General features: G+C 49.7%; 2 protein-coding genes across 9 annotated transcripts; one reads left to right on the top strand and one right to left on the bottom strand.

Annotated features, from left to right (window-relative positions):
• Positions 1 to 2,841: 2,841 nt before the first annotated feature.
• On the bottom strand, positions 2,842 to 4,565 carry BANF1 (barrier to autointegration nuclear assembly factor 1). 2 transcript variants are annotated; one of them, XM_004051565.3, is made up of 3 exons: positions 4,425 to 4,565; positions 3,622 to 3,760; positions 2,842 to 3,369 (listed from the first exon to the last, which is right to left on the bottom strand). In XM_004051565.3, the coding sequence occupies exons 2-3, from the start codon at positions 3,742 to 3,744 to the stop codon at positions 3,223 to 3,225; spliced, it is 270 nt and encodes an 89-aa protein (XP_004051613.1). In that variant the 5' UTR covers positions 3,745 to 3,760; positions 4,425 to 4,565; the 3' UTR covers positions 2,842 to 3,222. The 2 variants fall into 2 exon arrangements, with proteins under 2 accessions (XP_004051613.1, XP_004051614.1); XM_004051566.4 differs by lacking the exon at positions 4,425 to 4,565 and adding an exon at positions 3,925 to 4,232.
• A 109-nt stretch (positions 4,566 to 4,674) lies between these two features.
• Positions 4,675 to 10,470, top strand: EIF1AD (eukaryotic translation initiation factor 1A domain containing). Of its 7 annotated transcripts, none has more exons than XM_019036930.4 (6): positions 4,675 to 5,086; positions 6,518 to 6,696; positions 6,838 to 6,946; positions 7,330 to 7,438; positions 7,608 to 7,658; positions 8,265 to 10,470. In XM_019036930.4, the coding sequence occupies exons 2-6, from the start codon at positions 6,610 to 6,612 to the stop codon at positions 8,407 to 8,409; spliced, it is 501 nt and encodes a 166-aa protein (XP_018892475.1). In that variant the 5' UTR covers positions 4,675 to 5,086; positions 6,518 to 6,609; the 3' UTR covers positions 8,410 to 10,470. The 7 variants fall into 7 exon arrangements, with proteins under 7 accessions (XP_018892475.1, XP_004051608.1, XP_018892477.1 ...); XM_004051560.5 differs by having other exon boundaries at positions 4,785 to 5,086; positions 6,494 to 6,696; XM_019036932.3 differs by having other exon boundaries at positions 4,790 to 4,994.
• Positions 10,471 to 13,938: the final 3,468 nt, after the last annotated feature.

Genomic DNA, 13,938 nt, shown 5'->3' with positions numbered 1-13,938 from the left:
TCTGCTTTCTGCGCCAGCATTCCAAGCCGTGGTCCCTTTGTCCTGCTGGCTGAGTCGGGCTGGATCTGAGAGGCCACACTGTCACAAGGTACATTCTAGATGCCCTTTGTCTACTGCTGTCCCAGGACAGAGCCAAGAACTTGTGTGGGATGCAATATGGAGTCCTGATAAAGGGTTTGTGGCCTGCCACCTGGTATATGCACTGCCTGTGCCCCAAGGGAGAGGTGAGAAGGCAGGTTCCAGTCCCTTCTATGGCAAAGCCGGTGGGTGAGCCCGGAAAAGCAGACGACAAGGAAATAAAGCAGACAGCATGAGCTGCAGGCTTCCAGCAGGGTCCCAGTGCCACAGCCAGGAGAGGCCAAACCAGGATGCCAGCGTGGGCAGTAGCCCAGGGAAGGGCTTCGTGGAGGAGGAGTCTCCATGACCTCACAGAGCACCAGCAACAAGCTGGCAGCATCAGGGCTGAGGTGTGGTGAGGCCGGAGCCCTGCAAAGCCCCCACCTAAGCACACCAGGCCTGCGACAGCATCATAGCATAAGGGTCAAGGCTGAGGGGACTTATCCGGGAAGACATCAGAAACAGTCTGAAACTCAAGAGAGAGCCCTCGTGACCACCTCAGCCGGGACTCAGACCAGCAGCCTCCCAGGAAGCGGCTTGAAGCACAAGCTGGGCCCTGCTGCAGTCACCCGGTGTCCCTTTCAAGCTGGGCCACTCGCACTTCCCAGTCCCAGCCTTGTACAGAACTCTCATCCCTACAAATAACAATTTAGTTTCTGACCTTTCACGCAATCGTTCCAGCCTCAGGTCTTTATTTTTGGTTTTCCTTTCATCTTTCTATTGTTGAGATGTAGCTAATACACTGAAAAGGGCGCAGAACATACACTTTTGGTCAATGCCTGTACCACCACCCCATAGGTCAGAAACACAGGTCAGGGTAGGCCAAGCCTACCCTTAAGCCCTTCCACACCCTCCCCCAAAGATAATCCCTGTAGACTTTTTCGTTTACTATTTACCATAATCATTTCCTTTGTTTTCCTTCTAGTTTTACCATCTATGTAGGAATTCCTAAGAATTTGTTTGGCTTCATTTGCTATTGAGATTTGTGTTGTACACAACTATCATTTGTTCATTTTCACCTCCATCCAGTGTCCGGTGGCATGAGTGCCTATTTATCTACTCTAGTATTGACAGCCGCTAGCGTTGCTCCCAACAATGCACCTGCAAACTCATCTAGGTCCTGCTGCAGGTGTTCGGGACTTTCTTCAAGGCACAGTCCCGAGAGTGGAACTGCTTGGTCACAGGGCGTGTCAGTTTTACTAAATAACACCCAACTGTCTTCCCAAATTGTTTAGACCAATTTATACTCCCACCAGCTAGGTATCAGTTCCTGTTGCTTCATTATCTCATCAATACTTGGTATTGTCCAACTTGAAAGTGTTTGCCAGTCAGGTGGGTGTTAATGGCATGTGATGTCTTATTACTAGCCATATGGAGCACCTTCCCTGTGCTTATTTACTGGGAGGGAACCCTCTTCTGTGGCCGTCTTAGGTCTTTTACCCATTTTTCTGTTGTTTTTTTTTGAGACAAAGTTTCATTCTGGTCACCCTGGCTGGAGTGCAATGGCCGTGATCTCGGCTCACTGCAACCTCTGCCTCCCAAGTTCGATTCTCCTGCCTTAGTCTCCTGAGTAGCTGGGATTACAGGCGTGCACCACCACACCCGGCTAATTTTTGTATTTTTGGTAGAGATGGGGTCTCACCATGTTGGCCAGGCTGGTCTTGAACTCCTGACCTCAGGTGATCCACCCACCTCGGCCTCTGAAAGTGCTGGCATTACAAACGTGAGCCATTGCGCCCAGCCAGTCCGCTTTTTTCTTGATTGCAATTCTGTATGTGCTATGGAAATAGTCCTTTGTTGTTTATACTGCTGCAAATATCCTTTCCCTACAACCACCTCATTTTCCAAGTGGGGAAACTGAGGCTCAGAGAGGCTAAGCCACATGACCAAGGAACACATGGCCGGGTCCATGGGTTTCCAAGCTAGTTTGAGTTCCAGTCTGGCTACTTCCCAGGAGCAAGTCCATGGGCAAATTAGCCTCTCTGAGCCTCAAGTTTCCTCACTCGTAAAAGAGAAAATATTTATTATTTGAAAGAAAAAAATGTTTGCGAAGATTTTAAGCTTCAAGCCTGGTTCATACTAAGTGTTCAAGAAATAATAGGGCTGGCCGGGTATGGTGGCTCACACCTATAGTCATAGCGCTTTGGGAGGCTTAAGGATCGCTTAAGGCCAGCCTGGGCAACAGAGCAGGGCCCTGTCCCTATTAAGTAAAAAAGTAAACAAAAAGAACAGGACTAAAATGTACTGAGGTGTACTCCCCTCACATCCTTCCAGCTGTGATGCCTGTGCTCCTTCTCCTCCCTAAGAGATCATGGAAGATGGCAAGCACCCTGCCCACCCTTACAGAGGCCGGGAGAGCAGATGATATGACGACTGGCAGGTGAACTCTCACCCACATCTGGCCCACCCTGTCTGGTACCTCTGACTCCCACTGACTTTTCCACCAGGTGCTGCCTAGTTCAGCTGTTGACTTAACTGACATCTGGAGCACAGTCCTTCTGGCTCCCAGGAAAAGATCCACCCACACCCTCTCCCACATCACTCGGCGATTGAGACACAAGTCACCTGCCTGAGGCCTACATGGCTAGGGTGGCTGCCCTCTGGGAGTGGAAGGGAAGCTGCCAGTTTCGGTCTCTACTGATAAGGAGTGAGGGAAACATGGTCAGTCCCTGGAGGAGAGGCAACTCCCAGCCCACTTGCTTTTCAGTGCACAAAGCCCAGTCATGAAAGCCACTGACTTTATTGATCTAAAAAACTTTACAAGGACAGTGACTGTTCTGCCAAAAAAGGAGCCAAATGGTATTAAACGGATTGAAAGTGAGGGTGGGGGTGAGGGATGGGGCCGGGAATCCATTCAGGAAAGCTGGTAACTGTCACCAGGGAACTGGCAAGGGAAAAAGGACGGGGAAGGCATGCATCATGAAAGAGCGAGAATCCAAAAAAAAGTTGAAATGGTTAGGGGAGAAAACTCCCAAAAGACCCCGGAGTACGTCGGAGGTGAGTACGACAATAGCAATCTTTTCCTTCGTAGAGGACAGGGGAGGAGTCCCTACTCGGCTGCAAACTCTGGATGAGGGCTGGGGATTGAGAGCTTCCCAGAGAGCATCACAAGAAGGCGTCGCACCACTCTCGAAGGCATCCGAAGCAGTCCCGGGACTGCTTGGCGTTGGCGCCACAAGTGTCTTTCAGCCATTCCCGGAAGAGGTCTTCATCCTTCTTTAGCACCAGAAACTGGCCAAGGACAACATAGGCCTGCAAAACACGGAAAAGGAAAGGGCGTGCTGCTCAGTGCTCAGTGAGAGATAAGAGGAAGACAGCCATTCCCGTGCCATTCAGAGCACACAAGCCCAGGAAGCAGCGCGGGTTTTGCCCCCCTCTCCTCTCCACCAGGTGCCCAGGCTCTGGCAGCCTCCTCAGATTAAACCTTACTGTCCATCCCCCAGCAGATGGAATCACTTCCCTTCCACCCCCCGCTTGCACCAGGTACACGCAGCCACCCCACACCTTGTCAAAGCCCCTTTCCTCCAGCTTCTTGCCCAGGACTTCACCAATCCCAGCCAGGCTCCCCACTGGCTTCTCCCCCATGGGCTCTGCCACGAAGTCTCGGTGCTTTTGGGAGGTTGTCATCTTGATCAGGCTTAATCTAGGAATCCCAAAAAAAAGGCAGGTTAGGGCTGAAGACCTGGAACTCCTAAGGGCCCACGAGCAATCTCATAGTAAGAGGAAGACAAGCCAGGGGTTACAGTGGCTTGCTCGATCCCCCTCATCCTGAAAGGAGAAAACAGGTCCAGGGAGACTCTTCCCTACTATTCTTAAGAGGAGTTTCTTCCTGCAGGACCTGGATTTTGATCTTGCCCCAGAGGAAAAACGATCCTGCCTAACAGGTGGCGCAAGCGGGGCAGTGGAAAGATTCCCAGAGTCCGTAGCCAGGGCTGCGCGGAAGCTGTCACTCCCTCTGTGACCTTGGCTGAACCAAGACGACACTGACTGCATGGAACGGCCACTTGGCGTGGAAAGCTAACCAAAGGTTCTCTCTACCTACAGGGCGAAGCGCACACCTAGCGCTGCGCACACCCGCTCCCCGCCCGCGGGGTTCACGCCGCGCCCCAGCTCCGCCCCCACCGCGCGCCGCTGCGGCCCGCCCCTTCCCGCGGCCCGGCTCCCACGCGCCGCACCCCGCCCCCTCCCCGCAGCGCGGCCAAGCTCTCCCCCAGGGCCCGCCACAGCGCCTGCGACCCCTCTCCTCCCCTTCTCCCCGCAACCCCTCTGGCCTCCAGTCAGGGCCCTGCTCCGCAGCTCGCGCTCACCCGCAACTTCAGTTCCCGTAACGGTTCCTCCCGCCACCCGGCCGCTCTTGCGGATATCTCAAGCCACTAGAACTTTCTTCCACTTCCGCTTCCGGGTCGCTTCAAGAGCCGCCTTTAAAAAAGAAACCTTCCACGTTGGGCACTTCTAGCCAGTTAGAGCTATAGAGTTGAGGCGCCCCGGACCTCGACGGCGTCCTTAGTAGGCGCTCCTTTCCGGTCCTTCGCGGGAAGCCCTGCCTTCTAAGGTCTCGCTTCTCGCGCAGTTCTGAGGGAGAGAGGCCTCCAGGGAGAGGACTTCCTTTCTCTGCTGCCCGGACCCGGAACTCAAGGACTTAGGCTTGACGGACCTGGCGTGGGGAAGAGTTAGAAGACGGACAAGGGAGGGGACGGGAGGCCTCCGAGACAGCGCCGGAAGTACGGTTTTCGGAGGGATCAGACTCAGACTCACGTCGCACTCCTTGCAGTTGGACTGGTGGGAACTGGGAACACTGGAGACCTGATTTCGAGCTGACGCTACCGTCGCGGCCGCCGGCAAGTTCCTTTACTGTGTTTTCTTGGTTCAGCCTTGAAGTGAGTCGTGGACGATCCTCTCTCAGAGTCCAGCCTAGACGGCGGGGTTGCTCCGGCAGCGTTCCTGGGAGCCGAGGGCCAGAGACTTAAGTGTGGGTGTTTCTCTGAGGGTCTTTTCTCCGGGATAGACAGGGAGGAGGAAGGAGGACAGCAACTAGAGATGACAGTGTTTCCTTCGGAAACCATCAGTCTTAAGGGTACTGGCCTTCGTCTTCTAAGTACCGAAGTCAGAAATATGCAAATGTCGCAGACAAGCCTGCTCACCTCAACCTTTAATTAACTAGTTCCTGGCTTGGACCATCACGGTGGCCACCTAATTTGTCTCCGGCTGTAGTGTGTTGCCAGACTGAACTTCTCTGTTGTGTGACTATGCTAGACTTGGGGTGTACAAGCGTGTTGAGAAAGATACGGTTTATTTCAAACTCTTTCCAGAGAGGTTGCCAGGATGACTTCTCTGGAGCATGCGTGTAGTTTTATATTACACCAGTACTTAAGATTATAGGAGTTACTTTTTTTTTTTTTTTTTTTTTTGAGACGGAGTTTCGCTCTGTCGCCCAGGCTGGAGTGCAGTGGAGCGATCTCGGCTCACTGCAAGCTCCGCCTCCCGGGTTTACGCCATTCTCCTGCCTCAGCCTCCCGAGTAGCTGGGACTACAGGCGCCCGTCATCACGCCCGGCTAATTTTTTGTATTTTTGTAGAGAGGGGGTTTCACCGTATTAGCCAGGATGGTCTCGATCTCCTGACATCGTGATTCGCCCACCTCGGCCTCCCAAAGTGCTGGGATTACAGGCGTGAGCCACCGCGCCCGGCCGGAGTTACTTTTACATGACATGCATTGTATTGTCCCATTCTGTTATAGCAGGACGAGTCGCAGACAAAACTCCTCAGACTCCAGATTAAAGAAGGAAGAGGTTTTTTAATTCGGCCGGGAGCGTCGGCAGACTCGTGTCTTTTAAGAGCCAAGCTCCCCGAAAAAGAAATTCCTAGCCCTTTTAAGGGCTTACAACTCTAAGGGGTCTACGTGAAAAAGTCATAATAGATCAAGTAAGCGTGAGAAACGTGACTGGGGGCTACATACATCAGCTAACAGAACAAAAAGTTTTACAGTGCTTTCTCATACGATGTCTAGAATTTACAGATAACACCAGTAGTTTTGGTCAGGGGCTAATAATATTATTATTATTTTAGCCACCAGGGCCAGGTGGTAGTGCCAGGGTCGTCTAGCTATTTATCTTACTTCTGTTTCTTTCCAACTTTTTGCTTTCTCCCTTTTCTCCTGTCTTATAAACTAGAGAAAAGGGGAGGTTGTGGAGAAACTGAGAAGGCCAACAGGAGAAGTGGTGGCCTCATACCATACTGTAACAGTGCTGAGTTAGCTGTTATTTTTCTGGGACCTAGAGAAGTTGAATAGTTAGGAAATAAACCAAGGTAGGATTTGAATCCAGGCAGTTAGACTTCAGAACCCATGTTCTTAACCAAGACACCGTGTCACCCCTCAGTAAAAGGCCCCTCCCCATCTTCAGAACAGTCCTGGGTTCTGAGCCTGCCATCCAAGGAACTCAGGAGGAGGAGTTGACAGTCTCTTCGTTCCTAACCAGCGTGGCACAACTTCAGCATGTCTCAGGCCACCAAGAGGAAGCATGTGGTGAAGGAGGTGCTAGGGGAGCACATAGTGCCCTCCGACCAGCAGCAGATTGTCAGGGTGAGTGGCTTGGGGCAGAAGCTGTTCTGCTCCCCACCCCTGCAGCCCTGGAGGGCCCCTGGGGTGGGGGTAGGGTGCAGCGTGTCTGAGAGGGTGTTTGATCTGACTGATGAGACTGATTCTTGGTCTCTCCTGAACCAGGTACTCAGGACCCCAGGGAACAATCTGCATGAGGTGGAGACAGCCCAAGGGCAGCGCTTCCTGGTGAGCATGCCCTCCAAATACCGCAAGAACATCTGGATCAAGAGAGGTGAGAGGATTACTCCTGTAATCCCAGCACTTTGAGAGGCTGAGATGGGAGGATCGCTTGAGACCAGCCTGGGCAGCATAATGAGACTGTGTCTCTACAAAAAGAAAAAAATTAGTTGGGCACGTGCTTGTGATCCCAGCTACTCAGGAGGCTGAGGACTGAGAATCACTTGAGCCTGGGAGGTGGAGGCTGCAGTCAGCTATGATCATGCTATTGCTTTCCAGCCTGGGCAACAGAGCAAGACCCTGTCTCAGAAAAAAGAAAAAAAAAAGAGAGAGAGGTGGGAGAGGCAGCCCTCTCTAGGAGATAGAACCACTTCCTATGGCTTTGGCTTTCCTTATTGCAAGCAGGCCTGACTTTGTCTTTTCTCTTCTTACCTACAGGGGACTTTCTCATTGTTGACCCCATTGAAGAGGGAGAAAAGGTGAAGGCTGAAATCTCGTTTGTGCTCTGCAAGGACCACGTGCGCTCTCTGCAGAAGGACGGGTTTTGGTAGGTGGTCCCCTTGATCATTGGCTGTCTGGCTTCTGGAGGCATTGCCTTCCTAGCTTGGGAATTAGGGGAGGGAAGGTCATGGCATCCCAGGCAGACACAGCTGGAAGCAGCTCTTTTGTGAGAAATTTATTTGTCCTTTCTGACTTTGGCTCATCTCTTGGCATAGGCCCGAGGCCTTCTCTGAAGTGGCTGAGAAACACAACAACAACAGGAACAGGTGAGGAACAAACCTTGGGGTGGGGTACATGGAAAATAAGGGGTTCATGCTTTGGTGCCTTGAGGGAAAAATAGAGCCTTCTTTCCTCCTTACATAGGGTATCTGTTGAGAGCTCCTAAGCATGTGGTATAACATGGTTATGAATGGGGCTTGAAGGTCAGATGCTCTGGGTTAAAATCTTGGCTTTGCCACTTAAAGCTGAATGACTTTAAGCACGTTATTTAATTCCTTCAAACTCTATTTTCTTATATGTAAAATGGGAGCTTTGTGAGGATTAAAGAAGTGGATGGCTTGTAAAATTGCTTAGTGCAGTATCTGTTACGTGATATGGGTCCATTAAGTGTTAGTTGGTGGTCGTAGAATCATTATTTCTAACTAAAACAAATGGCTGTGGCACACATTTGGGGAGTGGGGTCAGTCTTTAGCCTGTTTCTTTGGCCATGTTTCCCCACTGTTTGCTCTCCTGTGTCCCTTGTTTGAGTCTTTAAAGGGTGCTGTAGGGCCCTGACTGTTGGGCCGGATGGTCCTTATTTTGGAACTCCTTGATTGTAGATGTTATTTTCCTAGAAGGTGCTGGGCTAACCCTGCTCTCTTCCCTTCGTGCAGACAAACTCAACCAGAACTCCCAGCTGAGCCACAGTTATCAGGAGAGGAGTCCAGCTCAGAAGATGATTCTGACCTGTTTGTTAACACAAACCGCAGACAGTATCATGAGAGTGAGGAGGAGAGCGAAGAGGAGGAGGCAGCCTGAGACTCCAGGACCCAATTCTCCACTTGCTCAGGGACTGGCCCCTGGCTCTTCTGGGCTTGGACATTCCCAGGGTGCTCTGCAGATCTTCACCCCTGCATGAGGACAAAGCAGGGCTCCTCTCTGAACTGATCTTTTGATTCAGAGAATTAAACCCCTGGTGGGTTGGTGACTTGTTCTGGTGTCTGAGTGGCTCTCTCGGGGGTGGGAGATTGTGATGAAGTGAAAAACTGCTCCCTATTTATTAGAGACCTTGTGGGTGGGTGGGCTGAATGGGGAGGAAATGGGAAATGGCTGGAGTCTTTCCCAGTTGGTTTGTTCTTATTGGGCACTTAGAAAGTGCCAGGCCGTGCTCTGGGCCTCCTTGCATGTGTTTAACAGCTGGGAGCACTCCTGCTTCCTTGCCTGCTTGCAGTTCATACCAATTTAAGCATTCAGGATGACAGCCCTAGGACCTAACACCCACCTGCCTCTAAGAGACGCTCAGGAGCCCATGGTGCCTCGTGCTGTTCTCTCCGCCTTTCTAGTCACCCTGTGTACCGGAGTGCTCACCTCCAGCTACTGTGTCCATCCCCACATGCGACCTCATCTCTCCCACTCTGCACCATCTATCACTTCCAGAAGGTGGCTGGCAAATCTCTCTATCCTTAACTTTGTTTTGAATGGTCCATCCGTCTCCTGACTTTATTTGAAACCTGATTATTCCCTGAGGACATTGATTGTCTTATAACCTTTTAAATAGAGGCTGCTTTTCCACCCTCACCCTTCATTCTTCTAACCAGCCCTGACATTCTCATGATTAACCTTCTGCCTTCACTTCCCTCTTGTGTAGCATCAATTCCATAGTCCACCCTACACCCCCGCCGTCTCCCTCCATTCTGTTCCGCTAGTAAAACCCTAACCTTGGGTAAACCCAATCATTCACCTCTGTGCCCAAACCCAAGTCACCATCATTAGGTGAGAAAACAGCCAGCCTGGCCACCAGTTGTACCTTACGTTTATCATTACAAACCTCAGATGGACACTAAGCACTGCCCAGCAGATCTACTCTGGGATGTCTGTTTCAAAACTTCTGTCTTATCTATCAATTCCCTCTTCTTAGTGGTAGTTACCACAACACATGCCTCATTAAGAAACAGCAACCATCAGAGGGAATGCCTGCCTCCCCGTTACCAGCTCTGCAGATGTGCACATATCTTCCTGTCGTAAGCCAATGGGACTTAAACCTTACCTCTTGTGTTTTGGAGACTATCTCTCTCTTTTTTTTTTTTTTTTTTTTTTGAGAGAGTGTCTCCCTGTGTTGCTCAGGCTGGAGTGCAGTGGTGTGATCTCGGCTCACTGTAACCTTCACCTACTGGGTTCAAGTAACTCTCCTGCCTCAGCCTCCCGAGTAGCTTGGACTACAGGCGTGCATCACCACACCTGGCTAACTTTTTGTATTTTTAGTAGAGACGGGGTTTTGCCATGTTGCCTGGGCTGCTCTCGAACTCCTGACCTTAAATGAGCCTCCTGCCTCGGCTTCCCAAACTGCTGGGATTACAGGCGTGCGCCACCATGCCTGGCTAATTTTTATATTTTCAGTAGAGACGAGGTTTTGCCATATTGGCCAGGCTGGTCTTGAACTCCTGACCTCAAGTGGTCCACCCACCTCAGCCTCCTAGAGTGCTGGGATTACAGGTGTGAGCCACTGTGCCCGGCCTCTTTTGCTTTCTTAAAGACTTTGGTCGGGTATTTGTGTTGAGTATTGTTGTGTCTGGGTTTGGGTATTTGATTCTTTTTTTGTTTTGTGTTTTTGGGTGTCCTGTCTATTGGATGTGATATGTTATGGATGTGATGTGTTAGTGTCGAGTGTGCTGTAGAATCTCCCATTTCTGAAACAGGCGTGAAAACCTGTACTGATTCCCACGTCCTCCAGCTACCACTTCATTTATCTGTTTCTCATTTACTTCCTCTTATAGCGTGGCTTTAAACATATATACATTTGTATATATGTATGTATGAATATACATGTATAAAATGTATGTAGATGTATATACAAAAAATAAACGAGATGGGTTAAAGATATGTATGTGTGTGTATCTATCTTTAATTCATCTGAAGTTTGTTTTTTCTGAGAGGTAGCAAACTTTCCCTAAAGGGAAAGTCACATGTCCCTGTACTATTTCTTGAAAGGTTCATTCTTTGCTCACTGGAAATATTTCTTTTTTTTTTTTTTTTTGAGACGGAGTCTGGCTCTGTCGCCCAGGCTAGAGTGCAGTGGCGCCATCTCGGCTCACTGCAAGCTGTGCCTCCCGGGTTCACGCCATCTCCTGCCTCAGCCTCCTGAGTAGCTGGGACTACAGGCACCCGCCACCACGCCCGGCTAATTTTTTGTATTTTTAGTGGAGACAGGGTTTCACCGTTGTTAGCCAGGATGGTCTCAGTCTCCTGACCTCGTGATCCGCCTGCCTTGGTCTCCCAAAGTGCTGGGATTTCAGGCATGAGCCACCACACCTGGCCGGAAATATCTTTTAAAACATAAATTCCTGCATATATATGGATCTTTTTTGGAATTTCTAATCTGTCCTATTGATCCGTGTGCCCATACTGCTTTTTTTTTTTTTTTTGAGACAGTCTTGCTTTGTCACCCAGGCTGGAGTGCAGTGGCGTGATCTCAGCTCGCTGTAACCTCCGCCTCCCAGGTTCAAGCGATTCTCCTGCTTCAGCCTCTCCATAGCTGGGATTACAGACACTTGCCACTACACCCGGCTAATCCGGCTAATTTTTGTATTTTTAGTAGAGACGGAGTTTCAACATTTATTTTTTTGAGACAGGGTTTCACTCCTGTCACCCAGGCTGGAACACAGTGGTGCAATCACGGCTCATTGCAGCCTCCACCTCCTGGGCTCAAGCGATCCTTCTACCTCAGGCTACTGCGTAGCTGGGACCACAGGTGTGCACCACCACATCGGGCTAATTTTTCTTTTTTTTTTTTTTTTGTAGAGCCAGTCTTATTATGTTGCCCAGGCTGGTCTCAAACTCCTGGGCAAGCCATCCTCCCGCCTCAGCCTCCCAAAGGGCTGGGATTCCAGGCGTGAGCCACTATGTCCACCCAAGAAGTGGTATCTTAACAGTTTATTTTTAGTTTTGTTTAAATAAATATTGTAGAAAAATTAACAGTTTTTCATCTTCCTGTCCAGAAATGAGGTATGTTCTTTGGTAAGGTGGTGTGGTCTTCAAATGGGCCTTTACTTCCAATTTGGTTTAGTCTTAGGAGTTTTATGAAAGTCCGAGTTACTGGTAGTGAAGGATCTGTGGAAATCACCTTTCCCCATCCTTGGCATCCACCTGTGTGTCCATCTTTGTGTTGCCCACCTTGTCGAATGCGCAGTTCTTCAGTTGATCTTCTGGCTTTCTAGATAGCCAAATCGTATCCCACTAATGGCAGTTTTATCTCCTCCTTTACACTCATGTCTATTTCTTGTGAATCTCAGAGGCCAGGACCTCCAGCGTGGTTGCATGGCACCCTTGATTGACGCTTTCTCAGTGGGAATGGTTCTCACGTTGCGTCCTGAGGTAGGACGCTTGCTCTGGGCTTCCGGTAGATGATCTTCATTAGACTGAAGATGTTTTCTTTGTTCCATCTTACTGTTTTTTTTTTTTTCTCCTTCCCTTTTGTTTAACAGTGATGAATGTTGACATCTATGGAGAAAATCAAAAGATTTTATTGTATGATTGTACTGAGTTACAGTAATAGGTTTCCTAATGTTGGACACACCTTGCTTTCTGATATAAACCTTGCTTAGTTTTACAGTATATTATGTATTTACTTAGGAGTTTTATCTCTCTCCCTGGGCCAATCCCCTCCCTCTTTTTAAAAAATGACCTTCCTGTTCTATTTCGAGATTAGCTTTATGCTAGCCTTGCAAATGGGTTTGGAGACGTCTTTTTCTTCAGGCTTGAATAGTTTATAGGCCAGGCATTTGTTTCTTCAACGTTTTGTAGAACTTGTTTACAAAAACATCTGTGCTGGGTACCTTTTTCAGGGGTGGATCTTTGACTGCCTTTTAGTTTATTCAGTTGTGTTGTATCTAAAGTTTTCTATCCTTGAGTCAATTTTGATCATTTGTATCATTCTAGGATCATATTTCATATATATTTAAGCTTTTTGGGCAAAAGTTCATGCATAATATTTGTATTATTTGGAACTTTCTTTTTTTGTTTGTTTCTGTTTTGTTTTTGAGGCAGAGTTTCACTGTGTCGCCCAGGCTGGAGTGCAGTGGTGCAGTATCGGCTCACTGTAACCTCCACCTCCCGGGTTCAAGTGATTCTCCTGCCTCAGCCTCCCGAGTAGCTGGGATTACAGGCGCCCGCCACCATGCCCAGCTAATTTTTGTATTTTTAGTAGAGATGGGGTTTCGCCATGTTGACCAGGCTGGTCTCAAAGTCCTGACCCCAGGTGATTGGCCCCCCTCGGCCTCACAAAGTGCTGGGATTACAAGGGTGAGCCACTGCACCCAGTAATTTTTTTTTTTTTTTTGAGACAGCCTCTCACTCTGTTGCCCAGGCCATCATGGCGCCACTGCAGCCTTGCTCCCAGGCCCAAATGATTCTCCCACCTCAGCCTCCTGAGTAGCTGGAACCACAGGTGCGCGCCACCACACCTGGCTAACTGTTTTTATTTTTAGTAGAGACAGGCTCTCCCTATGTTGCCCAGGCTGGTCTCGAACACCCAGGCTCAAGTGATGCTCCTGCCCTGGCCTCTCAAAGTACTGGGATTACAGGTGAGAGCCACCATGCCTGGCATATGTGGGACTTTCTTATAAATGACAAAATTGAACTCAAATTAGGAGAAGTAAACAAGGCTCATTGACCTGAGGTCTCTGAGTGGCGTGCATCGGGCAGGGATGAACCAATGCCAGCAGCATGAATTCCTCAGGCTCTCTCATTTATCTCTGTCATCTCTGCTCCCGGCTGATTAATTTCTTTCCCTCCTACAGATGTTTTCTGTAGGAAGCTCAAGTTTTTTTTTTTTTTTTTTTTTTTTTGAGACGGAGTCTCGCTGTCGCCCAGGCTGGAGTGCAGTGGCGCAATCTCGGCTCACTGCAGGCTCCGCCCCCTGGGGTTCACGCCATTCTCTTGCCTCAGCCTCCTGAGTAGCTGGGACTACAGGCGCCCGCCACCACGCCCGGCTAATTTTTTGTATTTTTAGTAGAGACGGGGTTTCACCGTGTTAGCCAGGATGGTCTCGATCTCCTGACCTCGTGATCCGCCTGCCTCGGCCTCCCAAAGTGCTGGGATTACAGGCATGAGCCACTGCACCCGGCCAGGAAGCTCAAGTTTATACACAGTCCTTGTAGACAGAGCCCCTTCTTGAGGATCCCTGTATTTCCGTGAAGGGCGATTGATCTTCCTCAGGTCACTTGCTGTGCTTGAGCAGTCACTGTGGCCAGGGCTGGGGGTGGGAGGGTGTGGAGGACTGGGGTGGGGCAGGATGAGCCACAAGTAATTCTTACATGTTTCCCATGGAATAGAGAGGTTCTATTACCAGAA

The sequence above is a fragment of the Gorilla gorilla genome, chromosome 9, assembly GCF_029281585.2.
Source record: "Gorilla gorilla gorilla isolate KB3781 chromosome 9, NHGRI_mGorGor1-v2.1_pri, whole genome shotgun sequence".
NCBI classification, from domain to species: Eukaryota; Metazoa; Chordata; class Mammalia; order Primates; family Hominidae; genus Gorilla; species Gorilla gorilla.
This window is presented reverse-complemented; position numbering and strand designations above follow the sequence as displayed.